A 27,587-nucleotide genomic window follows, 5' to 3' on the forward strand; every position below is an offset into this window, starting at 1 on the left:
TGACTGAAAGAACAGCCAACTGGTGATTGCCGGAGGTGCTGCTCCGCCCTGGACTAAACCGGATTGGGCGACGGGAAGGTCGTGACTCCCTCCCGGCGGCCATCGTGTCAATCCAATGGTGCACAATCACACCACCATTCTGCCCAACTGCATGCCAGGACGCTGAGGAGCTTTCCCTCCCTGGCTGGCTGTACTCTATTGGCGTCGTATTCACTTCTGTGTTTGTTGTTTTACTGGAGATTTTATGTTTTTACTTCTCGTCGTTCCTTTACCCAACTACGACTAAGCTGCGGTTCCCGCCCGTCCCACTTTTGCTTGATCCGCGCTCGAGTGCCATCGTCATTGCTGGTAACGACCGTGGCTTCCACGCAGCCTGGAACCCCATTCCGATCGATCATTTCGACCTGCGCTTGACCTGACTAGCCCTCGACGTGGGCAATCGTGTCTTTGGGACTTTATCGACTGACTCCGTCTTTGTTCCTCTGCAGAGAGACCGCCCAGCTACTGTCTGACTGTGGAGCCTATCCTGTCCTGCACTGCTCCTGGTGGGATAGTTCAACTGTCTCCTGCCCGAGCATATGGCAGATAACAAGCGCCACAGTGTGGGAGTAAGAACATCTGCACAGGGATCGTCTGGCGCACCTGCAGGCCAGGGAATGGCTGGTGCCATGGTGCCTTTGGAGGTGGCACTGAGCCGTGCAATTGGCGCACGGTAAGCCTCGACCTATGATAGCACTGCTGAGCAGAAGTTCCGTTTGTGCAGCAAGCACTAGCACCTGTATTCCTTTGCCAGACTGCCTCTGGACGAATGCCTACAGGGATTTCAAGGTTCATACTGACGTTGTTGTGTTGTACAGTGTTCGTATCAGTACATCTCCGGTCGCCTCCACCATTGAGGGGACTCTGTTCACAGCCTGTCCGATCACGAACCTCGTTGCCATCAATATCGCCGAAGAAGGCAAGTCACAGACCGGCGATTACCATGTCATCCCGGTGTCGCGCATACAATCTTTCCAAGTTCTCTCTCTGCCTCCGTCCAGCACCGATGGGGCTCCTTTCTCTGATGCCGTGCCGCCTTTGCACGCACTTGATATTCGCGCTCTGAAGGCGCGGGAGGCTGCTGCTGTCGGCAAGCTGCAGGAAGGTGAAGCACGGCGAGGCAAGGGAGTCACCAAGGAGGCACAGGATCTCTTTGACGCATTCAGTCGCACAATGCCGGCCAGGTGGGATGGAACCAAGATTATTGTAGCCGATGCTGTCTCCATTGCGGCCCCTTACCGCCCAGATGACTGCAGGCCGCTCGTGGCGGGTGACACGGCTGCTCTTTCTCGAGTACGCATGGTGGTAAGTTGGCCTTATACCGACAAGGCAGGATACATCTGACAATTGGATAGCTCGAGATGGAGCGCAAGAAGATCGAACTGCGCAACGCCAGTGCAACTATTGGTACAGTCTACCCTCCCATCCATCTACAGACGGACTCGCTCGATGAAGCATGGCGACTGACCATCTAATTCTAGGGGCCGGTGCTGCTGGACAACGTAAAGGAGGCTGAACAATCAGTTTTTATACCTTTCATTATCCGCCTGAAGGCTCCATTTTGCCTCGTCGGTGCAGTGCTGGGGATGATGATTTGCGTGGGATTAATTTATCCATGAACGCAATTAGCGAATGATAAATCGGAGAGAACGAAAGTTCTCCCTGTTTGTCGATTATACACGGAAGAGAATATTGCAAGAGGGGCCATGGTCGACGGTCCTTCAAGCAGGTGCAGACATGGAAAAGGGCGGCATGGCTTATACAGAAGCGGACTCGTACTTGACCAATGCTTGGTGCTGCGGGCAAGCTATTCTGTCCTGGAAATGCCCAGCGCATCGAATAGGTCGGGAATGGAGCCTTGCCTTCTGGCTTGTTCTTTAGATTTATTTCAATTAGATACAGGGGCGGCATGAATATGAGACCTATACTGATCTATTATCACTTTTCCAAGTAGATATCCTCAATGAAATGAACGACTACTGCAACCTATGACTTGTGCCATCCAAATCAGCACACATGACCTAAAATATCCTTCGCATCGAGGATGCCTCATCCCAGTACGGCGTCTAGTACAGTCTACACTCTGCCCTCGTCTTGACAGTAGAACCAGGGTTCCGATAAGACCAATGAATGGAGTTCAGTTCCCTCTCTCCGAAGAAGCAATGACTGATTATTAGATGCTTGATGTGTATATTGCATGTTAATGGGAAATCATGTTCAAAAAGCTTCTATTCAGCGGAAGCTTACTTCCTACTATTTACCCATCGAACTATTTAGATAGTTAGATTGAATCCTGCAGAAAAGTACTTTCCCTTTCCCGGCTCATATTGTTTTTCTTTTTGACACAGACCGTGGGGGGTGGGCATAGCAATGCGTGTCCTGAGTGACCTATTCCTGGTTATCACTGAAGTGTTTATATGATTGGAATAGATTGTGCATGGCTAGCCATCCACTTTATCTAACCCTACTAGGCTCTTTTAGTACTACATTGGTCTTTTCCTGGCCATCCCCCTGTAATTCGGATATATTACCCTTCGAACAAAGACCGTCCCCGTGTTCATGTTATTCGTGCCTCCGCCCTGCTCGCAGATCGTTCGCGACGATTCCCATCAGCCTCCTGAGCCTTGACAGTTCGCGCAGATGGACTGGATCGCGTCAGTATTGTTGCAGGTGGGGCATTGCGGTGCATTATTCTTCTGGTATATATGTTGTAGATGGGGGGTGTTTAGGAGGATGGGGCTAATGGGAAGAGAGATCTGACGGTTAGGATGAGGTTGCTAGAACTTGTTTGGGATATGGGGTTTGTCAGAAGAATGGGGGTGGGGATGGTGATATGAGTCGAGACAGTAGGAGGTTTATGGAGTATTTTGGGAAAGTTTTCTGTGGGGTCTCTTATATTCAATAACAACTCGACGGGAAATATTTCAAGTAAATGCCATTTTATAAGGCAGCTCTAGCTATCTTATGATGTTATACCAGCATATAGTAGACAAGGAACCAACTCTCAAGAACGGGGGCCATTAGAAGCAATAATAAATGAGCAGTTGGTATTCCTAGTCCAGAGTTATACTACTCAGTCACCTATCTGATGCAGAAACAGCCTTCTCCAAAGCCAAGAACCACCTATATACATGTCCTCCTAATCTCTGGTGCGAGGAATGGCTCGGAGCGAACCCCAAGAAAATCCCTTTAATTCTAGCCAGTGACATATGCCCACATATCTTACCTGCAAGGACCACGTATCTGTCACAAGGCATAGCTAGGAACCACGCTTTTACGTTTGTTGAAGCCGCTTGTAGCGCGAGCTGCCTTGTTGGAGCCGATCCGTGCGTGGTATATAGGGTAGTGCTAAGGGTTGGGGGTGGATCTGGGAGGTCATAAGTACGGAGGGAATGATTGTTGTGAGGTAACCAGGGTCTTGGTAGTATAGAATCTATGGATCAGAAATGCAGGGATACTTCCAAGAAACTGGAAAGAAGAGAAGCGAGATGCTGGACTAGTTGGTGTTACCTTAACGATTGTTGATGTGGCATGTGTGCATTGTATGTAGCATCCCTCTGCGGGGAGCATGAGATGTAGATACTGCATAGATAATTATGGTTGTAGAAACTTTAAATTAGGCGTTTATTAACTCAATTCTTTCTGTTTCTATGAGGAAACCTACGAGACGAATGCTTCTTTAGTGGAAGTTGAGAATGAGAGGGGATACAAAAGCTATAATTATCTTGACATCTAACATGACCCTTTCTGCGGAATCATTTGAAGTCCCACATGCACGTGGGAATTTGTGAAAGGGTTCCACAAACATGTTCGCACTTCTAGGAAATCGTCGAATTGCACTTCCTCAATTCTGAGAATGTGACATGTCTTGATCGTAGTCGGGCAACATGGCTACTTGTGTGGGTTGGGCGCGAGAACTAGAAGTAACCTCGAGTATAGGAACAAGCGTACTTGTATCGATGGCCTCCGTTGACTATCTCACAGTTCCGATCTATACCTTATTCAAGGGTTCACGTCAGATAGTAGACAGGTCTATATCCCGGGAAATAACTTCTTGTGCTTACACAATTTTTGCTTGTGCAATTATTTCATTTTGTTAATGAAATCTCGTACTGCAATTAAGCACCAACATTGCACCTCTATGGTATTTGATTTTGTGCGTTTAGCAGTCCTTCTTCCTTAACGTGGATTGAGAAAATATTCATACAGTAGACCGTATCATACCTATATAGTACTGTGATCTGACAAGAGACAGAACTAGAAGACAGAGAGAACCAAGAACCACACCTGAAACATAAACACGCAAGAGCGAAAAGTAGACTGATTAGAAGCTACTATATTCAACATATACTAAAGAATAGGCGTACTCGCATGATAAGACTGATAATTCTGACAGCAGCGCCTCTCTACCACAATGGAGGATAGGGTGAGGAAAAATTTCTAGCCAAAGTGTGATAAAATCAAATGCAGTATGCAGTGCTTATCTACTCAATGTCCTCGAAAGTAATAGCTTGTTGTCATTGCTTTGTGTGATAGTTTGTATACCGTCTAGCAGTGCGTGCTCATGAGCGATCAGTGATTGCGTAGGAGCGCAGGCGGGACAAAAGACTTCAGTACTAATGTCATTGCTATTTGCTCCGGAGAAATAATATCAGCGGCTTATCTACTAGCCCCCCATGAAAGTAACCAAACTTTCAGTGATGTGAAGAGTGGCTGACTGACTGACTGAACTTACAAAGTAATCAATTAAACTATATAACATAGTAACTTTGAACTATTGCATTGCGGGGATGAAAAAAGTGAATGAGTGACAATGACTGAGTCTGTGCTTCCTGCAGCTTTTCAGCCCTCACATACTATAGTGTGTGGAAAAAGGTTCAGGCAAGGTAAGGAGTGTACAATGGAGGGAAAAAAAAGGCAAAGCCACAATGGAATTCTCCGAGCCGCTTGGACCCATATTCTACATACAAAGTAGTCTAGGCAGTAGTAATAGAGACTTGGGGCATAGTCTAGCATAGCATAATAAGCAAAGAAAAGAAAAAGAAAAAGGGTTGGAAAAAGTGCATTCCGGATTTCCCTGCAGCTCCGCCCCTCTTTTGCAACAGCATCGGATCATCAGTGGATCATCAGATGCAGGTTAGCATCATGCAGATTGGGCTATTGTATGAACTATGGGATTAGCTAACGCGGGTGCAGGGCTGCATGAGATTGATAGTTTGTTCGTCTCTCGATGAGAATCAATTTTAGTGTCTAGACTACGATGTGTTGGGTTGGTGAACTCTGCATGGCATAAGTGTGATGACATGATTTGATGGGTGGTGGCGATTGAGACATGCGAAGAGGAAATAATGATGACTCAATGAGATGATGAGAGTGGAAAGACTGGGTGAAGTGGATACAGGGACAAGAAGATCATTCTTGAAGAGTGGAAAAGTGATGATCGGTGTTGGGCCACCCCGCATTATTGATGGAGATGATGGGATGGGATCAGCATACTTTGTAGCAGCTCTCGGTGGGTGTGTGACCCTTGGTTGGAGCCCCAATTGAGAGCAGCAGCAGCTTTGCCCAGCTTCTGGGCGTGGATGGCATTGAGGGGGAACAATGGCATACCTCCATTAGCTGTATGCACCTCAGTTCATTCATTTTCTATCCATCCAATCCAGATACCTTGGTGTGGTGATTCCCTGTCGGAAAGCGGCCGTCTTGTTCCTGCCGAGGGGGAGATAGTAGAGTTGGACCAGACCGGCCGTGGGTTATTGCATTGGGCCGCACCCAATCAGCCCAGCGATGGGGTCGTGTTTAGAGTTGGGTCCAAGGAAGCTCCGAGTCGATTCAGGTCTAACCGCCAAGAGTCGGTGTGAATAATATTAGGTGTGATCTCATGAGAGACGGCACGAAGCGCCGTTTTTCTTTTCTCACGGTCGGAACTCAGTGTAGACCAGTGTAGACCATAGTGGTGAGGTGGTGGATGTTTCACTACATGTCTCTACATGCCTAAAAGATACTGACTTGCCAACACCTCCGGCTATCCGCGGGTTATTGCTGCTGCTGCTGCTGCTGCCTGATCGCGTGAGGAGAAGCTGCTTCTTATCCCTCCTCTTCCTGTTTACCTAGAGGGAGTGTTTTGATGATGTTTAATCCCCTCCTCTTCTATATGTCAATTGATCGATCGATATTATTTATTTCCCCACGAGCGATGAAGCAGCTGAAAAATCCTCTAGTTGATCAGCCATGGATGATGATCTCGAGTCACTCAAGGGAAGCAATTAATGCTGACCCCGGATCGGCCGGAAGGGACCAAAGCCGAAGGAATCTAGAAAACGAGGATCCCCGCTCCTAATCTGGGAAGGTTGGCTGGTGACTTGTCGACCTGAGCAGGACATCCGGCATCATTTGACGGAGTAGATAGTAGTAGTAGTAGTAGTAAACAATCCGTGACTAGACTAGCATTTCAATAGGGGCAAAACACTTGGACAGAGAGATGAAAAACAACAGGCCCTTGGTTGGGTCTTCTTTTTGAGACGCGGATGGAAGGTGGATCCTCTCTTCCCCCCGAAGTTGTGCCTGTCTTTCGGTTCCTTCTTTTCTGTCATCATTTCATGATTAACCTCAGCACCCGGCGATGCTCGTATCCCAATCGACCAGGGGGGATTAACTACTAGTGACTATCGCGCTATGACGTTGGGAAGGCTGTGGCTGTTGGCGATTTGACCAGACCAGAAGACCTCAATATTATTATTATTATTCTGATTTATTCTTGTAATCTTGTTCGAATTTCTCTGTTTCCCTTGGCGAGAAAACAATAATTCCATATCCACTTTTGGGTTGAAACTTGCACTACTTGCTTAGACTGACTGACTGCCTTGACTCTCCCTCTTTCTCTTCCACTTCCTCCTCTCCCTTTGCCATTCCATTCCAATTCCCCCCCATTTTCCAAATGCTCATTCTGATTCTCCGTCTCAACTGGTTCATCCTGCTGTGTGCTGACTGGTTGTGAATCCCTCCTTCTTTCCCTCCTTTCTTTTCTTTTTTCTTTTTCCCTTTTCCCTTTTCTCCTGTTTTCTCCTCCTTTCGCGTGCTTATCCCGCCTCTTCCTGGCTTATTGTCTCTCACTCTCTGCCGCTATCAACGGGGACGGCGTTCGTGCATCGGTCGCCCTTGCATCCCCCATCATCCTGCTCGGGCTGTCCTGCTGCCACTCCTCCTACCATCCACCCTCCCTTGACATTTTCCTTTTTCTCTCTCGTGACTCTGATTTGCCTTCTTCTGCGTGAGCTTTTTTGTCAACGTCCCCACTAAGACCAGTCAATTCCCTCACCGGCTTTCCTCATCACTCCTTCGGGCATCCGGTGCCCCTCGCCATTCTTCACCCTCGCGAATCCCTCCCTCCGGTCGTGACTGTGCTCTCCCTCCAGCGCTGGCCCACTTGAGACACATACCCTAGTCCTACCTTCCGTCACTGATGGGGCCTGCGCCAACCTAGCGACTACCCTCCTTTCCATCTCCTTATCGCCCTCTTATATCGTTCGCCGTCCCGCTCCGACGGTACGCACCTCTTCCCACCATGGGTGTCTCTCCGTCTGGCAATCATCATCGACGGCGGAGCTCAGTACTGGCGGGCGCTTCACAGTCAGCTCCAATCGAGCATCGAGACGATATACCAAGGGTCATTGGGGACGCTGCCGGCTCAAAACGAGAGGAGCCCAAGTCCTCGCCGGCTGAGGACGCAGACATCTCGGACCTATCCTCGATCGCAGAGAGCTTGGAGATGGATTATATCAGCTCAGACGACGACCTCCATGATGACGAAGAAACGGGCCTCACAGCGAAGCAGAGACGCCAGAGGCGCCGCAGAAGGCAGCAGCGGCGACAGTTGGATGCCCGTATCGCCGACGTCAAGGCCTCGAAGCACGATACATTACCGTTGGGGTTCACAGATAGTGATGTCTTCAGGAGGCTGTCCATTAATGCGGGATTGATCCTGCTGTGGTATTTCTTTTCGCTGTCGATTTCAATTGTGAGTTTCTCTGGTGCGCGTATTCCATGGCTCACATGCTAACCCCCGTCGGTGCTGGTAGTACAACAAGTGGATGTTCTCCGATGACGATGTTGTCTTTCCTTTCCCCCTCTTCACCACGAGCTTGCATATGGCCGTTCAGTTCACCTTCTCGTCGATACTCCTCTATTTGATACCCTCCCTGCGTCCGAAAGCGCCCGCTGCATCCACACCTACAGGTTCGCCCGTGAGCGAGCATGATCCCTTTGAGTCCCGACCGGTGGTCACCCGGTTCTTCTACCTTACACGTCTCGTCCCCTGCGGTGCGGCGACTTCCCTCGATATTGGACTGGGAAACATGTCCCTGAAGTTCATTTCCCTTACCTTCCTCACCATGTGCAAATCATCCGCCTTGGCATTCGTCCTTCTCTTTGCCTTCGTTTTCCGCCTCGAAACCCCATCCGTCAAGTTGATCGTGATCATTGCTACGATGACCGTGGGTGTTGTCATGATGGTCGCCGGCGAGACCGCTTTCAATGCGGTTGGATTTATCCTCGTCATTGCATCGGCGTTCTTTTCGGGCTTCCGATGGGGCCTCACCCAGATTCTCCTCCTACGCCATCCCGCGACGGCGAACCCGTTCTCCACCCTCTTCTTCCTTACGCCTGTGATGTTTGTCTCACTGATTGTCATTGCGCTGGCGGTAGAGGGGCCGTTGGAGATCATCGCTGGCTTCCAAGCCCTGGCGGCTGCCCGCGGGGGCCTGTTTGCTGTCTTCCTGCTGATCTTCCCTGGTATCCTGGCTTTCTGCATGATTTCCTCTGAGTTTGCGCTCCTCAAGCGCTCTTCGGTAGTGACGCTGAGCATTTGCGGCATCTTCAAGGAAGTCGTCACCATCAGTGCTGCTGGGGTCATTTTCCACGATCAGCTCACTGCAGTCAACATTACGGGCTTGGTGGTCACCATTGGCAGCATCGCGTCCTACAACTACATGAAGATCTCTAAAATGCGCTCAGAAGCCCAGAAGGGCGCGTGGACACGCAGTCCCAATCTGGACTCTGAGGACGACTCCGATCCGACTGGGGAGCGCGGAGAGTACCGACGGATCCGTAACCCTGAAACGAGCACTTTCCAATCTCCGGGTATCCATGTCGATGAGGACAATGTGAATATCACTCCTGAGGATGACTTGACCGCTGGCGGTCGGCGCTCATTCCGTGTTCGTGCCAGCGGCGCTAGCAATGCGCTCGGGTTAAGCATCAACACCACCAATCTCGGGGACCACGATAGAAATTTCTCCCCTCGAGTGTCGGCCCCCTCGCCCTTGAAATCGGCACCCCCAGTCATCACGTCCCTGGAAGCTGAGCTTAATCGATCGGCTTCCGGCCCTAGCTTCGGAAGCAAGCCCCAGACATCTCCAGAACGGGCTTCACCGGAAGGACGCTCAGCTAGCTAGACGAGTAGTTCTGGTAATTGCTGTTTCATGCGTTTTTCACCATGGTTCAAGGGACCACTGGTATGGTTCGACCTGGAACTTTGCTTCCCTACTTTCCTTGATATCCAAAAACCCCTTTGTCGGTCTACAACCTCGTGGCATCAGCGTTCGAGTTCGTCGATCGTCGCATCACGTTTCTGATTTGGATGGTCCTTATTTTATAACGGAGGATCTGATCAGCATGCCTGGGAATCGGCATGTCTGAAGTACATTGGGCGTCCCGCACATATTGGCAGACGATGTCTGGTATAGACAGTGATTTATCGAGTGATACCATGTTATCTATCTCTTAGCTCTAATGGAGCTTAATCGCATTGCAGTCTACATAAATTAGTCTGATCCACTACACCACTACACCACTACTCCAATACTATATTAAAATGACTCTCCCAGAACCCTTCCATTCGTACATCATCTATTGATACATTTTTGATACTCCATACGTAGCACTATACATACATGAAACTACTCCGAACAACTCTGACACCCCTCCTCATCACTCCCCTCATCACTCTCATCCTTCTCCGCTGCCTTTCCCTTCTTCGCCCTTGTATTCTTCCCCTTCGCCTTCCCACCCCCATTCATCATCTCCATCAGCGTCTTCTGCCCCTTCTCCTCCTTCGCCTTCGCCTTCTCCTTCTTCTTCGCCTCCGCCTCCAACTTCCGCTCATACTGCTCCATCTGCTTCTCGCGCATCTCCCGCCCTTCCTCAGACAACCTCGCCTCCAAAGCCCGGAACTCCTCTCCCTCAGGATCCATCCCAATCAGCGACTCAAGCAGCGCGATCTCGCCCGCCCAGACATTATGATCCGGTACCATCTTCGCAGAAGCCCCAGCCGGTTTCTTCTTCTTATTAGCCTTGGGAGACTCCTCCCCCTCCTCATTACCTTTGATTTCACTCTCAGGCCTATCAATCGGCGTCTCCAGAATCATCGGTAACCCTTGGAACCGCGGCTCATTCATAACATTATGGAATGCGCGCAGGCCCAGAAATCCCGTGCCGATGTTGGCGTGTAAGTCGCGTTTACTGCCTCGTGGTGCTTTCGAGTCGTTCAGGTGTAAAGCGCGCAGGTATTGGATCCCGATTACGTCGGAAAATTCTTGCATGAAGGAGGCGAATCCTGAGGGGCTGGCGAGGTCGTACCCCGCTGCGAAGCTGTGGCAGGTGTCGATGCAGATGCCGATTCGGTGATGGTATTCTTTAGGGATTTGGGAGAGGATGTCTCGGAATTCGTGCAGGTAGCCGCCTATTGTGCTGCCGTGGCCGCACATGGTCTCGAGCACCGGCGTGACGGTGCTGGTGGCGGCGAGCGCGGAGGTTAGGGCCGCGGCGAGGCGGGTTATGGCGGAGGCGTGGGAGGTTTGGTTGGCGCTGCCGGGGCTGTTTTTATGGGGGTTAGTATGGGTTGGTGGGACGGAGGGTGTAGGGGATGGGGATGTACTGGAAGTTGTAGAGGGTTATTCCTAGGGCTTCGCAGCGGCGGAGGTCGTCCAGAAATGCGTCATATGCTTGCTTGGCTTTGGTTTTGTCTTCTTGGGCCAGGTTCACGAGGTAGGAGCCGTGGGGAAGGATGTGTCTGGTATGGTTAGATTAGGGTTGGCTCCTCTTCGGTTGGTGTGGGTGGGGAGGCTCACTTTGCGCCGTCGTACTTGTGCTCTATACAGAGGTTGCGAAATTGGTCGCGGTGGTCATCTTGGAGGGCTGGATTGTCCCATTTCCGCTGGGACTTGAGAAATAGGGCAAAGGCGTTGCCACTGGGAGGGATTAGATGATGCTGGTTGAGAGGGTGAGTGGAACATACCCGATATGCATGCTGTTGTGAACCGCGTTGAAGACACCTGTAGCACAGCATCGTAAGCATCATATCAAAGACGATTGAATCTAGTAGATGCCAACCTTTGGCAGCACTGACATGAGCGCCTACGCACATGCGCAGACCCTGCGTGCGCGCCCTCAATGGTACCATCTCGATCTCTTCCTTGGTCTTTCTCTTCCTCGTAACCTTGGCCTTCACCTTCGGCTTCTCATCCGCTTCTTCGTCCTTGACCTTGTTATCGTCGACAACCTCTGCCTCAACCGAGACCGTCTCTTCTTCCTCAATCTCCTTCTTCACCGAAACGACCCGACCACCAGATTTCCTCGGCGTCGCCTTGGGGCTTCCAGCAGATTCGGTCGGTGCTGTGCGCGCAGCGGCTTTGCCGGACGGCGACTGCGTTCCGAGGCCTTCGACAGACTTGACGCGCTTCGATCTTCGTAGCGGGGAGCTTTGTTCCTGAGTTTCGTCGGGCTTGCGCTTGTTGCCTCCCGGTTCGGGAGAGCGTGGCGGCTCAGTCGCCACTGCGGTTGAGGCTGCTTTCCGGGTACTGCGCGGAGGCATCACAGCTTATCTGGGCACTTCAAGGACTATGGAGTCACCCGGTCTGGCCAGTCGTTCTGGAATGGTGGGATGGCAGGGCGGTGGTGGGCCGTTGAAAGACAGCAGGATTGGCCCGGCGGTTTGACGCGGTCGACGCGAGCGGAATTGCTTGTTGAGGGGACTGCGCTGAAGGTGACTTCCCACGCGTTATGTTGAGAAGGACAAGTGTTGATCAGGTGTATCTGAATATAAGTAACTGGACTTTATTCAAAATATGCCCAAAATAGCACTATAACGCCCTCTCACAAGCTTGACGAGTATATCTGCAGCAGCCCAGATACTGGCAGCGAATATTACCCGATATGGGCTAGTGTCCATGTGACTGGTCGTCGGGGTAACCAGCCCGAGTGGGACTAGTGGCTGTTTATCGATAAACTGCCCGAGTCGGTCAATCCCCTTCGATTATTCTCGAGTCGCCCTTCGCTTCATCTCGCCAGCCCACCATCTCGACTTCTTCACCGCTGTCACCGCAAAGTTACTACGACCGATCAATATCCACCCTCGACGCACTCGTTCTGATCCACTTTTCATCTCTACCTGTCGCCGCAATGGCGGCCAACGAAGACCACGTCAATTTCGACATCATCGAAGGCCAGAAGGAGAACATTCAGTCGCTACCAGGAGGCCGGTCAGCAAGAGAGTTGGCTCGCATCTTCTCTCCACGTGAATCTACAGATATCCTGGCTACGCCGTCGCCAAATGATACCCGCACAGTGAACGATGCCATCCGCCAAGAATATGAAGCAGAATTGCAAGCTATAGGAGAATCCGACGACCCGCTCGATATCTACGACCGATATGTGAAATGGGCGCTGAATGCCCATCCAACCGCCCAGGCTACAGCTGAATCCGGCCTTCTGCCCCTTCTGGAACGTGCCGTGAAACACTTCCTCAACTCCCCTCATTATAAGAACGACCCTCGTTATCTGCGCCTGTGGCTTCACTACATCAGACTCTTCTCCGACTCACCGCGGGAGACATTCGCTTTTCTGGCACGCCACCGTATTGGAGAAGGACTCGCATTGTACTACGAAGAATTTGCGGCCTGGTTGGAAAGTGCAGGAAGATGGACGCAGGCCGACGAGGTGTACCGGCTTGGCATTGACAAGGAAGCGCGCCCCGCAGAACGACTTGTGCGCAAGTACAGCGAGTTCCAGCACCGCTACGAAAACCACACACAGGACAATGGCCCCTCGTCACCTGCGCTACCGGCTGTGCGCCCAGCGTTGGCTGCCAAGGTCGACCCCTTCGCTTCGGCTTCTCCCGCAGAAGCCGATCCCCAGGCCCAGCGCCCAGCACCCGCGCGTAGCGCTGCTCCAAAGACGAAATCCGGCAAGCCGAAGATGGCGATCTTTTCCGACGCCGATACACCCAGCCAACCAGCTGTTAGTGCGCCGGCACAAGGGTGGGACAGCATCGGATCGTTGCATGACCGACGGAAGGAGAACAAGGTGGAGGCCAAGCCATGGGCGGGGGAGACTTTGAAGGCAGGGAAGAAGCCGGCACCGGCACAGAAGATGACGATTTTCAGGGACGAGGTAAGTTCAGAGGTTTAATTTACCTACTCTTTCTGATTTCCGTATATTTACGATCACAGGACTAATTGGTGGCATGAACCGCATTGGTTTACGATTTATGTATTCAGTCAAATTCAAATTTACAAGCAAAAGAAGCATTGCAATCGAAACATGTTCCAGAGCATCGCGTAAGGGAAGCGGTTAACCCACGTACAGGGAGACGGGAGCGCGTCTTCGTCAATCTTGAAGCAGTATACCCAGACTACAAGAACCCGGCTCACGAAGTGAGCTTCGAAGAACTTAGGGCCATCAGTCGTGGCTGGATGGACAAGAACTGGCGGGCCCATAAAGAGCCCCTCAAGCAGATCTCAGGCAATGCAGCAGCAGCAGAGATACCCTCGGAGAACCCTCTGGAGCATGGCCTTGAAAATGACCTACCACAACAGTTTAAGCAGAAATTGACTGTCAAAGATGCAGAGACTCATGACCCCGAACGGGGAGAACCGGTCCAGGAAAGCAAAGCCAACAAAGCACGGAAGTTGAAGCTTCGTGAAGTGAAAGGAGAGACACAGACGAGTAAGTAACAATTTTGGTTCACTTAGTATTTTATGCCACTTCATTCGCTGTCTTTGTGTGCTAACCCAATTGAAGTCAAAATGAAGTTTGATTCGCCCACTGGGGGCAAAATTCGCCGCAAGAGCACTGCTGAGCCTACCATGACCATACACACCCGCGCTGCAACAGACGAGATCTATAGTATTTTCAACCAGCCACTCAAAGCAGAAACCGAGAATGCAGCAGAGAGTAGTGACTTCGATGACGATGATTATACGAGCGCTGGAGAGAGCACGGTCACTGGTCGCATGTCTGCCGCGTCAAGCGATTTCGGCGATGATGACACAACCTTTCACAAATCGTTCGTCGAAGGTGATGAGGATGGGTTCGAAGACAACACTCGAGCTGAAAGTGTGGTAGATGGAGAGTGGACTCAGTTCTCGGCCTGTGATGTGCCGGATCTGGGCGCTGCTCATTCACCTGCTATGCCTGAGGACTCCACATACCATGGCAGAGAGGATAACACGGAGCAGTTCCATGAAGCAGATGAAAATGGCGAGAGGCAGCGATTTGTCCCTCAAATGCCTGAAGATTACAACCCGCCCTATGGCCCTTATCGAGACCCCGCAGTGATGGCTCAGAATCGCCTGCCTTTCATGACGCCAATCGTTGAACAGACCGAACACTCCTTGTCAATGACCGCAGCGAGGAACAGTCTCTATAATGCGAAGACACCGTCGAAGCCCCCGATGGGCAATCTCTTGTTGTCGAGCCCATTGCTTCCTGCCACTCCTCACCACGATGACTTCCCTGATATTCCTGAAGACGTGGCTCTGAGCCCCACAATGGAGAAGCTTCGAACAAGCTTCAAATTGAGCCCCCTGAGAGAAAGCCCTCGGACAGGAGTAGTCATTAAAGATGAGCAGTGCAACCCAACCGACAGGGATATTCGTAACACGATTCTTCGGTCATTGCAGCCACCGCTGGCATCGTACCCTGGCTACCACGGCCACCCCGAGATGGACACTCACTATGGCTCTGAAATCCAGCGATACCTCAAGACCAGCCCGAAGCGTTCAAGAAGTGGGGATGAGGCATCTTTCGATGTTCCCATTCTTGAGCTTCCAGGTGCCGAGAGAAGCTATATCATTAGGCGTGAGCTTGGTGCCGGTGCTTATGCGCCGGTCTATTTTGCAGAGAGCATCGACAGTCTACCTTCCGACTCTGAAACCGACTCCAACAGCAGAGATTCCCACAACCCTAGTCCCATCCGATACGACGCACCCCGTCACGGCTTCGAAGCGATCAAACTGGAAGTAGGACCGCCCAGCGAGTGGGAGTTCTACATGATTCGCACGGCAAACGAACGGTTGAGCCAACATCCCGAATACTCCCGCGCTACTGAAAGTATCATCCGCGCACACGAGCTTCACGTCTACAAAGGAGAAAGCATTCTGGTCGAAGACTACCGTGGACAAGGAACTCTGCTCGATCTTGTGAACCTCATCCGTAACGAGCCGCTCTCAGCCAACAGCAACGCCGAAGGCGGAATAGACGAGGTCCTGGCCATGTTCTTTACAGTGGAGCTCTTCCGTGTCGTCGAATCTCTTCACTCCTGTGGCATCCTACATGGCGACATCAAAGCCGATAATTGCCTCGTCCGCCTTGACGACAAGCCCGCACCACCTCCCTCCCTACTCGACTTGGGCGATGAGATCACCGCAGACCCACGCGAAATCCACTACTCACCCGGGGGCCTCCACGGCTGGCGCAACAAGGGTCTCTCCCTCATCGACTTCGGCCGCAGTATCGACATGCAAGCCTTCCAACCATCCGTCCAATTCGTCGCCGACTGGGAAACCGGCAAGCACGAGTGCAACGAAATCCGCGAGAACCGACCCTGGACACACCAAATCGATCTCTATGGCCTAGCAGGTACCATCCACGTCATGCTCTTCGGAAAGTACCTCGAGTCCATCCCCAGCGGCAATACTCCTGAGACCAAGACGTACCGAATTCGCGAGTCTCTGAAACGGTACTGGGAGCGCGATATCTGGAACGACGTTTTCGACCTCCTCCTCAATCCCGGCGAGGAGCGATGGGCTCAATTGGAACGCGAAGGCCAGAACCCTGCCGCCATGACAAGCGAGAACAAGCCCATCCTCCCCGTAACGAACTCCATGAGACATCTTCGCGAGAGAATGGAGACTTGGCTCTTCGCTAATGCAGAGAAGAAGGGTCTTGGACTGCAAATCCGGAAATTAGAGGCTATTTATGCGGAGAAGAGGAAGCGGTTGGAGAAGTGTTAGTTTCAAATGCTTCTTTAATCCTTTTCTTTCCTTTGTGGCTCAGTCACTTCCTTTTTCTTTTCCCTACCTTTGTTCTTTTTACAATGCTTCACTCTTTGTTCTTTCACTAATAATCCCTCCCCTTTCGACGATGCACGTGACACGTACGCACTTTATACCCCCTCATGTCTTTTCCTTGTTTTAGTCGCAGCGTTGGCGTTTGGGTTGTTGTTTCATATTTACATATGTACTTATTTCCTTGTTCTTTGTCTGTTATTTATCGTGGCCTTTGGTCTGAATACATACTGTAGTTGCATACATTGCACGTCATACCTAATAGTCTTGAGAAAGTATCTGGAGGGACTGATTTAGGGTTAAGTTGATCTTATCTAGAAATCTTGGCATCAAATCTTAATAAATAAAAATGTGCTATTCTACAGGAAGAGACAGATACGGACAGTCTTGTAATAAGAATAAAACGAGAAAGAATAGCCGAAGAAGAGACAGGGAATATCTGGTAGTGTCTATTTCAAGATGATGCAGAGGCTAATAGCCTGGGTCATGTAGTAGTTTGTATTGCAATTATCCATCCACACGTGCACTGCAGTGAGATGATTAGTTGACCCGTCATGCTTAACTTGATTGTTTCGACACCATTTACCACGAGCTATCATTCACTGTTAAAGACCGGACTAGATCAGATCAATGCAAAGATGCTATAATGAATAAATGCGCTACAATGCAACCACACAGATATCAAATCTTTTTTTTACATATTGTAAAGGAAAGGAGAAATGTATTCTTTGGAAAAATAGAGATAGTAAGAGACATAATGAGAGATGCAGACAGTTGAAAGCCAACAAAACATGCTTGACTGGAGCAAGACATGCTAAACAGATAGACAGACAACAATGTAAGTAATGGTCAGTCAGTAAGTTGTAGATAGGACGAACATGAAGCAAGTTCGAAAACAAGTCAGTTAAAGCAAGGCTGAAACTGAAAGCTAAACGCTGCAAAGACAATGGGGCGCTTTCCATAAGACGTCGTCACTAAGCAGCTGCCAAGTCGTGCGGATTCGTTTCATCTATGAGTCATTCATTCAATAGCGGCGTCTCTCCATACCAATCATCACTGCGCATGCTAAAATGGGCATGCCAAAGGTTCATCAAGATCAAAGACGGATCGCACGGTAATGTTGAGTATTCAATCGATGGTAAGGAATGAGAAAGAGATGGATAAAGAGATGAAAAGAGATTGAAAGATAGTGGGGTTGCCAGGGTTGGTTTGTTTTGTAGGTTTTTTCGGTTTTCGATGTTTCTGGCAATGTTTGTGATACTGTCGATATTTGTTCAAAGAGTGTATGGGGTTCGGTAATTGAGATAGAAGAATAAGGAAAATCAGAGAGTGTGATGACCATCAACAGTGTCTGCGAAACATTCTTCGGTGGCAGGAAAAGGTCTATTTGTCGTTTCCGGTTCCACGATGCCCCAAAGAGTGTTCTGACAAACATGCTGTATGGGTCAAGAGTAGAGAGGAGAACAAGAACACTGCGTGGAAAACGACGGTCCAGTTCGGTTGAATGAGTCGCGGTTGGGAGCTTGGCTCGTACACCTTATAAGCACCGTGGTGTACAGCTGAACCGCTCAAAGCAACGTATGCATGTAGAAGCAACTTCAAAGCACTTTTTTTTTTTTTTTCGTTTTTCGTTATTGTGGCCTCTCCTCTTCGCGCCTATCATGAAATGTTGCTCTTCAACAAATGCAATGGTTTCAGCGCGAGAGAAGTAAGCAAGGGCTAAAACAAGGTCATCAATTCGTGGCTGCCATTTCTGTCATTATATCCTTTGATCAAATGCGATCAAGATCACGGTAAATCATCCCGGTCATTAGTGTAGTAGATCGATGTGACGTTGACACATGGTGAAACAGACTTCTAACAATGCGATATGCAACCTATTGCCTCGAGTACGGCATATTCAAGATTTGCCTTCGAATGCGCTCTGCATCGGAGATGCCTTGCTCCGTCGGATCGTATGGGAGCCGACTAGCCATTTCTTCGTTCCTCGATTGACTGTTGGGACTCGTCGGCTGGAATGTTGGTATAAGCCCGCTTGCGAAGGGATCCGAGAGCGACGGCGCGTGGCGAATGCGCCTAGGTGACGGCTGGGCTCGTTTGGGGGTTTCTACCTTGAAGGGGGAGCCCAAACGCTTGATACTGTCGCCACCGAGATTCAGCATAGGATTGACGATGGGTTTTCCGACCATGGTATCTTCGTCGTTCCGAGAGGACGACGACGGTGGGGAGAACAACTGGTCGAGACCTTTGTGGTTCACTGAACTTATCGTGGCTCCACGGTTGCGAATGCGTATGCGGTGCTGACCTAAATCATTGAGCTTTCCGTGACGGACAAGGTCTTCTAGCTGCACCCGCGTATCTTGTTCCGCTGGCGATTCGCTGGTAGTGGCCACATACGGAGCCAGGTGTTGATGATGGTCGACGTTCGGAAATGGCTCCATACGGGGCGGAGAACGTAGCCGGGAGCCCGTCACATGGATTGTTTCTCGCCGAGCCCTAGGGGTATGACGCTGAGGTCGCTTTCTCGAGGCATTAGGTCCCCAGGTATTATACGTAAATGGCGATCCTAGTCGTGGCACGGGCTCTAGTCTAGGGGCACTACCAGGGTGTATTGTAGGTGGCTCTGGGATGAGTTGGCGAGGCGCACTGAGTATGGGATTGTTGAACCATTCGTTGCCCATCGGAGGCGAAGAGTCTTCCGCTGCCAGCTGAGCCAGAGGCCCAGGTACGGAGCTGGAAACGAGAGACACACCCAGATCGCGCGTCGCATAGGCCGTGCAGCTATTGGCAGGGCCCACAGCCCTGGAAGGTTCTGCAGACGGCTGGGACAGCAAGTCTAGGAACGGCGTCGGGCTCCGAGATTGCATCATTCTCTGGTAGTGGGGAGCAATCGAAAACTTCTTTCTACACAGTAGTTTTAGCCTGCGCCGCGTCGAGGCTTCTGATTTAGGCCAGGTAGGCTTCACCGCATCAACCTTGGGAGTGGGAGTAGAATTGCTAGATGGACGTTGGTAGGAGAGCGTGAAGGGAAACTGTCGGTCGAGTCTAAAGCGCCTTCTCTCCCACGTCCGCTTGGCCTCCCGGGCAACACGGTGAGTGACACCAAGTGGCGGAATGCTGCCCGGAGTCATTTTGAAAGGGGTAATGGTAGGGTCTTGGATGTAGAGCTGGTAAGTATTCCATAGATGGTTGTCCATGTCCAGGGACCAACGTTCCTTGGCGTGCAGCATCCGTGCCTTGTTCTTATTGCGCGTTCGACACAGAGAGGGCGTCTCGGGCGCAGGTTTTGGTGGAAGCTCCAGGTGGAAGAATGGGTCGTATGAGTCGCTCTCCATGCTGGTACAGCTTCCACCCGCCGAGCGCCGGGAGCTAAACGTTTCTATCGAGGAGACGGACGAGTCCGATGCTTGTGAGCAGACGGAACTAGGACGTTGAATACTCTCTCCCAGAGCCTGCGGGTCCTCCAGAGACCACGATGCGGTATTGTTATCCTCGACCGGGTCGGGGCGAATCTGAGCCGGAGGTGTTTTCATGGCCAGGCGATCCCGGGGCGGCGCTAAGAAACGGTCATCACGGGAGGGTACTGCTGGACACGAGGAGCCCGCAAAAGCGTCGTAAGAAGGGACTTCAATCGAGGGTATAGGGACATCGGATGGGTTGGGGTTGAACGTGCTGAGGTCATATTCGGCCTGCGCAAAGACATCGGTCCCCGAGCGGACGCGGGACCTACGTAAGCGGCAACTAGAATGACGAGGGGGAGGCGGCGGCACATCCAGGTGATGTGAGACGCGCTCCGGTGTGCGAGGCTCGCCCGACGAAGAAAAGGTGAAGTTCTTCGGCAGGGTGCGCGATAGGCCGTGTGGTCGACAAGCCATGGTGTGCAAGGTCCCGTATCGGTTCAACGACGCTTTGCTAGCGAAGACGGGGACAAGTGGTATGTAGGTAAGTGCGTTATCTTGACAGTATGATGCAACTTCCCTATACCACTGTCATGTCGCGAACCTCGATTGCGATGCGAGAAATGGTGCCTGACGTTCCAAGTTAAGCGCGCGGACGGAGATAGCCTAGATCGCACGGTATTGTCCACTTCGAGGCGCGCACACGCTATTCACAGAGAACAACCAAACTCAACTATGGGAGAGCAAGGAGGAAAAGCAATCCAAGAGCAATAGAAGTAAAGAAATCCGTTTCAGTCAATGGTGCAACGTCTGTGATCGATCTCCGAAGGAGGGGGTCGTCGACAAGGCGCGCTTAGGGTTTATGGGGGGGTCGTGAGTCGTAACAGGAGATGAGGGGAACAAAACAGAGAAAAGGAAAAACACGTCGAGGTGTGAGTGGTCGGATGGGCGAAAGCGATCGAATTCGTATGTTATTCGATGTGACGCGCAACGATGTTGTGCAGCGATGCGCTTTTTTGGGGGGGAAATTGCGAGAGGATCACATCGAACGGGTACCCCAGAGGAGGGAACTATAGAAGATGGGGAGCCGACATTGGCACACGAACACGCCAGACCAACACAAAAGAAAAGGAAAAGGAAACGGAAGGGATGGTCGATGACGAGCGACAAGCTCGATCGGAGAAAAAAGGAGAAGCGACAACGTGGCTGTCGAGAAAGAAGGGGGTGGGATGTAGGGAAGTAACGGAGGGAAAGGAAATAAACGGGGGGGAGGGAGGGAGAATTGGGAATAATTAGTTAGAAGAGGAAGAGAGCGAGAGGATGAGACAGCCGAGGGGGGCACAGACTGAGGGAAGGGAAAGGGAAGCGGTAGGCGCAAGAAGCCGCGAACACTCACTAAACTCCCCAGCATCTACTCTGCTAACTGTTAGTTAACTGCTAACTAAACTAAACTGTTCACAGCGCCTTTTGGGTAGCGGAACTCTGCTTCTGCTCTGCTCTGGTGGCCGCGACAGGGACGAACTGAACTAGTCTCTTCCCTCTGGCTCCACCTTTTCTGCCCTTCCAGCAGGCCCGGAGATCACCACGTCAAGCCCATCAGGGCACCAAGTGGCCTCGCCGGTGCGCTGTTCACCAGGGAGCCTTTCCTATTCTCGCTAATCGAGATCGTTGTTCAGACACCATCCAGGCGGATGATGTTAACAGGTCGGGGGTGACACCCGCAACCATGTTCATTCTCAAATTCCACAGGTGCCAATTGCCATCATAAGTGAGCGTTAATCAAACCTAGAGAAAAATTAATTAATCAAAAAATTGGGGATAAATTGAAAAAGAAAAACCCAGCAGGGCAATTGGGAGTCGCGACTGCTCAGGAATGCGGAGAAAGTCGATATGCTGCACTTCCTCGTGAGCCACTCAGCTGCATTCTCTGCCTTCTTTTTTGTCTATTTTTCATGCAGCCTTTTCTTTTTTGGATTTTCATTTTTCTTTTCAGAATTCTTCCTCAAAATCTTTCCCTCCCAATCCTTCTCTCTTTCTTGCCCCGTCATTCTTTTTTACTGGTTTCTGGCCAATGTTGGCTCAACCGAAGAAAGAGACTAACTAGTAGTACTCTTTTATCCTCCCCATCCAGATCAAGAATCTTCGAAGCATTCACACATTGGCCGTTAAATTCAGTCACCTTTTCTCACACCCTCTCATTCTCGGGGGCTGGTCCATAGTAAGTTGAATCCCTCTAACCGCCTCACCGCGTTGCCCAACGATCCCTCGGGACGGGCAGAGGATTCACGCCTGCAGCCCGTCGACAAATGGCAGCCATCCTGATGGAGTCGCCCCAGTGGCCCCAACAAGATAGTCCAGAATAATCATAATTAATCTCTTATATGGGGACACTGGACTCATCAGTCTGCCGTACCTTTTGCACGGGCTGCAGGACCAGCGATCCAGAACAGTAATAGCTTAGCTTCCCAGTCTAGATCAATCAGACTGGGCATTGCCTCGTTCATCCATGAGTTACTGTACTTGCAACGTTGCGTTCCCTCCCCCCATCCCCTTCTCCGTGAACTGCAAGGGTACCGAGAAGGTGTCCTCAATGCAGACCGAGTGCAGATGGCTCACTTGACCATTGACGATGTTCTCCAATTATTTCTCTTCATTGCCTTGGGATTCATCACAATTCCCGTGCACCCGGTAGCACCAGCACACTAAGCAGCAATCTCACCTTAAGGACAAGAGAAAAACGACCTACCTGATCCTTTTTCATCAATTGTGGCCCCATCGATCTACACGCAAAGCTCTCTAGCGAGCAAGACCGACTTTCACCATGGCGGACCGTGTGATCAAATTCATTCCGGGTGGCTGGGAGAGAGGTGCGAGCAAATAGATAAAAGAGAAAAAAAAAATAAGAATAATCCATTTCTCTCCCGCCCCCCAAGCAATAATGTTGGCGAACCAGGAATTTGGGGGCGTCCCATCGGTGCTTCAGCAAGGTGGCCTCGAGTACCTCGATCAATTTGATCATGGTCATGAACTCCAGTCACCTGCAGAAGCGGTTCTCCACCGCCTGGGCGAATCGAACCCCGACGCACTGGGCATGCATTAGCACCACCGCCCATCAACCAGTAGCATCTTGCCCAGCTTGGGCATGGAATTGAAGGCACGACTCAAACCGCCTCGCGGGCGGCCCGAGAATGATCAAACAGAGGAAAGTAAGAGTCATAGTGTGGAATATTCTTTACCATCTTACGACCTCAATCCACAAGTGGCCCCCCCCCCCCCCCCTATTTATTTCTATATACTCCGTAGTCCTCTATTTCTACACGCGCTTCAATGCCGTAATTCCCCTTCTACTGAAAGAAATCTCTCCCGCAAACAAAGACCGGGCAGCTCATCACCTTCTATTGAAGCACGTTCATGTCAATCATTTCGCTTATCGCCCCCCCAAACGCGTCAAGGCGGGGTAAACGCGACTTTAACGCGTCTGACACGCGGATCCGCGCGTCTGGTAAGTGACTGTATTGGTCTCAGTTCCCGCCAGTCAGCGCCGCGACCGCCCGTTATTGACTTACTAGCGCCCTGCGCCGGGGAACTTTCCATTGTTCCTGGCTAAATCCACTACTTTTGTGTACTTCTTTCTTAGTATCGTCGTGCTATACTTTAGACCACACTACCATTCTTAGTTTCCAACTCCATCAATCAAAAGTCCTAGAAATAGTAATTCAGATGGCTGGGGATGGAGACTTCACACGGACAGAAAATTTTCAGAAAGCACTGATGATATTATAATTATAGCACACACACAGTGTTATATTTAGTAGTGAACGATGGAGTTGTTGCCTTTTAGGGTGTAGTCTATTGATATCGCTGTTAACTATTTCTATAAACTGACATTAATACTGTGGGACACATGAAGATGGATTGACCAAAGTGGATAATAGTACTATTTCACCACGGACCTAACTAAATCCCGACATCTGCAATTGCATGATGGTACTACCATAGTAACTAACTACTACCGTTTTCCATTCATCAACAACAATAACATGATCCCCAGCCACCCACCTTTCTTTGGATTTTCTTTCCATGAATCGTACGGAGTACAGAATGGGAAATGGTGTCAGTAACAAATAACCACAACTCACTACTATCTCAATAATATGGATAGATTCTACCTACCTACCTACCTATGTATAGTTAGTTCTTCGTACCATGCAATACCTGATCGAATACTACTGAACAAATGTATATGTACATTCCAACCCAACATGAAATAACATTGAAGATAACCATGCTCGACATATCCGTACACTGGCGTGCGCAGTACTTGCTTCTGCGTATACCGTATGCTACTCTAATTTCTTCTAGAGCTAGCTAGTAGCGGTGCCTAAGGTAACAATTCCAGGAAACAGCTACTAGGTGGCTGACTTGAGAATCGGGAACTAGCAGCTACTGGGCGCTATTGAACTGTGGTAGGTTGTTAGGCTAGAATTAAGCTTGATTTTCGCTGAATCCATGGTTCGTGGGTTTCCTTTCAGGAACGCCTTCGTTTAGTTTATATGATGTGATTATTTCAGTTAGCACTTGGTAACTACCTATAATTTCTTGTCTGCTCGTGTATACTTGATTTATTTTAACGTATTGCAGTGCTTGCAATGATTACTATGGAATATGTGAGCATTAGTATCTTGTGTCCCTTTCAGGTTATTAATTGTATCATCCTGTTATTCTTCTAGGTAAGTAGTAGCTCTCTATCTACTAACGTGTTAGAGAACATATCACCACCTGCCTCAGACTAGTTGGTTATTCTCACATCATATCCAGCCAGCCCTAAGAAACCTACAGGCTTACTTCGGTTCCATCTATGGTTCGGTTCTACACCGCAATCTCCTTACCGTTGTGTGCATCTGCGCTATGCACTATTTACCCTGTATGGAGAGTACACAGCATACTGCCTACTTACCTGTCGAATTAACTTATGGCTTAATAGTATCTACCCACGTAAGCGGTCTAGCCACCTGCACCTGCATCTGCAGTTAATGCAGTGCAGTGGTTCATGTTCTTGCGTACTGCTTACCCTTTTAGGAATACAGGTAAGACAAAAACAAACAGCGCAAATCCTGGGAACAGTTTCATCCTCGGTAGGTATGTATCTAGAGCATGATTCATTCTGTGAGTGACACCCGCCACATCCGTGTTAGGAATGAACAATAGCATAAAGTATGACGAATGAAATCAATCACAAGCTAAAAATGCAGTGTGTGTATCAAGAACAGAACCGGTTTTGTAGTAGTGTGGTGCGGTATTATTCCTCGTCAGCGTCGCCACATTCATCCCTTGCTTCAAAACTGGATTTTTCTTGGTGATCTCGCTGCATATGACTGACTTGTCTTGGGTGCATGTGGAGACGCCGTTGGAAAGAAGAAGAAAAGCAAAACAAATCATGTCATAAGGCACTTGATCTGCTGAGATATGTCTTAGATTTGTTTCGATCGTGTATGTGGTTCTGATTGGTCGATCGAGTTGATCGAATATAGGCAATTTAGTATGTACACAGCACTCTGTACCGGTCGACTTGGTATATACACGCTTGAGATTAAGAGATGGATCATGACAGATCAACCTCTGGCTGTCGGGGCTTGAACAGGAATTCCACTGTCGGATCGCAAATCGACTCCGTTCCGTGCATAAAGTTCATCGGTCGCGTTGTGCGGCCATCTGCGAACTTCCAGTCATATCTCATGAGAAAGTGGATGAGGAGAATCTTCACTTCGTTCGAGGCGAAAAAGCGTCCCGGGCATGCATGCATGCCGTGTCCGAAGCCGAGATGCTCCGGGCTGGTTGTCACGAACTGGAACCGGTGCTCATTGCCGGGTTCTTGACGCTTCTTGTAGAATCGGAAGCCATCGTACGTCTTCGCGTTCGGGTAGAGGGTTTCATCCTCCATGTTGTGCGCCGAAACTGCTATGCTGGCACCCTTGGGAATGCGGGTGCCATCGGAGAGTGTAATATCTCCCATGGCGACGCGATTGATGAAGGCTTTGGTAGCATGTCAGATGAAAGTCTTTCATTAGGTATCGGGAGAGAGGTTGGGTCGAGTGCTTACCAACGCCGGCGGGGTGCATTCGCTGGGATTCTTTCAGCACGCTATCCATCATTTTCATCTTGGTCAGGCTGGTCTTCTTCAAGCCTCCATCTTCACTGATGATGGCCTTGATCTCGTCTCTCAGTGGCTGGATGTGCTCTGGGTAGGCTGTCAAGTCGTACATGATATTCGTGAGGAGATTAGATGTCGTGTGAATCGCCGCCAGAGAAAGGCCGACCTGGGCCACAGCGAGGTCTAACGGCCGACCCGCAGCAACCTCTTCAAACCAGTCCAATGTGTCTGCGTGCGTCCTTGGAGGGTCCTCTTCAGGAAGCTTGCCTTCCCGGATGAGTTTTCGCTTTTCTACCTCACGGTTAATAATGGCGGAAGCGACGCGAATGTCTTGCCGGGTCCTGCGAGTCGACGACAAGAACCAGTGGACAAAAGGACGGAGAACCGTAGGGTAAAGTCTGAGGTCACGAGCAGCAACGAAAGCATGGATGGTATAATTGACGGAAACGTCCAACCACTGCTTGTCGCGGCAAATCTTCTCTCCCAGAAACACGAGAGAGGACAGGCGAGCTACGATATGGGGGATCTCCTGTGCAAAGGTGAAGGGAAGCCATTCTATCGCTTGTTAGAAGGTCAACAGTCCCCCATGAATGTGAGTCACGTACCCCCAGAGTCCGGAAGCTTCTCATTTAAAACTGCAATAGTCTCTCTTGAAAGTGGAGTGGTCAGCTGCCCTGCAAGAAAGTCAGTGTTCTGTTTGATATTATTCCCACAGGGTCGCCTTACCAAGCCCTTGAGTAATTTTTTTGTTGATCACCTCCAGGAAAATGCCCTCATGATCTAATCCATCGAACGGCTCAAATCCAGGAATCTTGGATCCGAAGAAGCTCTACCCCATGAACATTAGATCTCTCCATAGACATACCCATTATCAAGCGGTATCATACCTTCTTGTTTGCTTCATTGAAGTCAAGAAGTGGATTGTTCTTGACCTCGTTTGTTAGGCTTGGATGAAGGACGATGGTCGGCCTAGCCGAGAAATGGACCTGGAACGCTTTCCGACCCTGCAAGTACATTAGCTTCCGCCGCTACTGAATTATAGTTCACTCCATACCTGACTGAAACCCTCGGCGAAGAGCTCCTTTGCAGATGTAACAAATCGGTGCTTGGCCTTGGTGTTTGTGATCTCCCACTTACCTTTCCCAACTAGGGGAATATTCTTGTATGGGAAACTATCTGCTATTTCATGGTAGAAACTCGAAACAAATACCAAGACCAGGGCCAGTACAACACCTTGCAAGAGGTGTTGGTTATCGAGGACCTCAAGGATGACTGCCATTGCTGGAGTGGGTAGCAAAAGGCGCCTAGGAAATCGTAAAAATGAAGACCACGGTCGAAGTCAGCACTGGGAACCGCCAGATTACTTATAAAAATATATACTTTGAAACAACCGAAATCTCAGTGGCTTTTCTCCACTCCATCCTTGTCTATGAGGATGGATCCTCGAATACGCTTTATACGACGGGACGATCGGGTGTGAAATGAAAGGCCGCTCATTGACAGCAACAAGGTGGGCCGGAAGGAATGAACCATCTGGGCGACCCAGGACGAGGGATGGATATCGGGTCTCCCTTTCGCCGAGTGGTGATTGACACTGCTGTTACCCAAGGAGGAATGTCGCTTGGAAACCCCCGTCGACTCGTGGTTGGGATCCGT

At 50.2% G+C, this 27,587-nt stretch overlaps 8 protein-coding genes across 8 annotated transcripts; 4 read left to right on the forward strand and 4 right to left on the reverse strand.

The window, feature by feature from the left end:
• The first annotated feature begins 99 nt into the window (after nucleotides 1-99).
• BDQ94DRAFT_138119 (anticodon-binding domain-containing protein) lies at nucleotides 100-1,974 on the forward strand. The gene is made up of 4 exons (XM_026765188.1): nucleotides 100-712; nucleotides 858-1,344; nucleotides 1,395-1,446; nucleotides 1,521-1,974. Exons 1-4 carry the CDS (start codon nucleotides 579-581, stop codon nucleotides 1,553-1,555), a joined length of 708 nt encoding a protein of 235 aa, XP_026629622.1. The 5' UTR covers nucleotides 100-578; the 3' UTR covers nucleotides 1,556-1,974.
• A 5,629-nt stretch (nucleotides 1,975-7,603) lies between these two features.
• On the forward strand, nucleotides 7,604-9,491 carry BDQ94DRAFT_167479 (putative nucleotide-sugar transporter; the record flags this gene model as incomplete). Its single annotated transcript, XM_026770818.1, has 2 exons — nucleotides 7,604-8,056; nucleotides 8,118-9,491. The coding sequence occupies 2 exons, from the start codon at nucleotides 7,604-7,606 to the stop codon at nucleotides 9,489-9,491; spliced, it is 1,827 nt and encodes a 608-aa protein (XP_026629623.1).
• Nucleotides 9,492-9,918: 427 nt separating this feature from the next.
• Nucleotides 9,919-12,160, reverse strand: BDQ94DRAFT_138125 (DNA-(apurinic or apyrimidinic site) lyase APN1). Its single transcript, XM_026765189.1, has 5 exons — nucleotides 11,428-12,160; nucleotides 11,333-11,369; nucleotides 11,166-11,285; nucleotides 10,973-11,107; nucleotides 9,919-10,911 (listed from the first exon to the last, which is right to left on the reverse strand). The coding sequence occupies exons 1-5, from the start codon at nucleotides 11,906-11,908 to the stop codon at nucleotides 9,996-9,998; spliced, it is 1,689 nt and encodes a 562-aa protein (XP_026629624.1). The 5' UTR covers nucleotides 11,909-12,160; the 3' UTR covers nucleotides 9,919-9,995.
• A 335-nt stretch (nucleotides 12,161-12,495) lies between these two features.
• On the forward strand, nucleotides 12,496-16,328 carry BDQ94DRAFT_157521 (putative checkpoint protein kinase (SldA); the record flags this gene model as incomplete). Its single annotated transcript, XM_026768752.1, has 3 exons — nucleotides 12,496-13,485; nucleotides 13,593-14,040; nucleotides 14,116-16,328. The coding sequence occupies 3 exons, from the start codon at nucleotides 12,496-12,498 to the stop codon at nucleotides 16,326-16,328; spliced, it is 3,651 nt and encodes a 1,216-aa protein (XP_026629625.1).
• A 1,710-nt stretch (nucleotides 16,329-18,038) lies between these two features.
• On the reverse strand, nucleotides 18,039-20,416 carry BDQ94DRAFT_115314 (uncharacterized protein). The gene has a single exon (XM_026763646.1). The coding sequence runs from the start codon at nucleotides 20,255-20,257 to the stop codon at nucleotides 18,260-18,262; it is 1,998 nt and encodes a 665-aa protein (XP_026629626.1). The 5' UTR covers nucleotides 20,258-20,416; the 3' UTR covers nucleotides 18,039-18,259.
• A 1,220-nt stretch (nucleotides 20,417-21,636) lies between these two features.
• Nucleotides 21,637-22,165, forward strand: BDQ94DRAFT_138131 (uncharacterized protein). Its single transcript, XM_026765190.1, has one exon. It carries the CDS (start codon nucleotides 21,733-21,735, stop codon nucleotides 21,997-21,999), a length of 267 nt encoding a protein of 88 aa, XP_026629627.1. The 5' UTR covers nucleotides 21,637-21,732; the 3' UTR covers nucleotides 22,000-22,165.
• On the reverse strand, nucleotides 22,166-22,744 carry BDQ94DRAFT_138132 (uncharacterized protein). The gene has a single exon (XM_026765191.1). It carries the CDS (start codon nucleotides 22,692-22,694, stop codon nucleotides 22,449-22,451), a length of 246 nt encoding a protein of 81 aa, XP_026629628.1. The 5' UTR covers nucleotides 22,695-22,744; the 3' UTR covers nucleotides 22,166-22,448.
• A 2,638-nt stretch (nucleotides 22,745-25,382) lies between these two features.
• BDQ94DRAFT_157523 (cytochrome P450) lies at nucleotides 25,383-27,210 on the reverse strand (the record flags this gene model as incomplete). Its single annotated transcript, XM_026768753.1, has 6 exons — nucleotides 25,383-25,813; nucleotides 25,881-26,486; nucleotides 26,537-26,605; nucleotides 26,658-26,760; nucleotides 26,819-26,935; nucleotides 26,986-27,210. 6 exons carry the CDS (start codon nucleotides 27,208-27,210, stop codon nucleotides 25,383-25,385), a joined length of 1,551 nt encoding a protein of 516 aa, XP_026629629.1.
• Between the last annotated feature and the right edge of the window lie 377 nt (nucleotides 27,211-27,587).

Source organism: Aspergillus welwitschiae (assembly GCF_003344945.1).
Source record: "Aspergillus welwitschiae strain CBS 139.54b unplaced genomic scaffold BDQ94scaffold_6, whole genome shotgun sequence".
Classification (NCBI taxonomy): Eukaryota; Fungi; Ascomycota; class Eurotiomycetes; order Eurotiales; family Aspergillaceae; genus Aspergillus; species Aspergillus welwitschiae.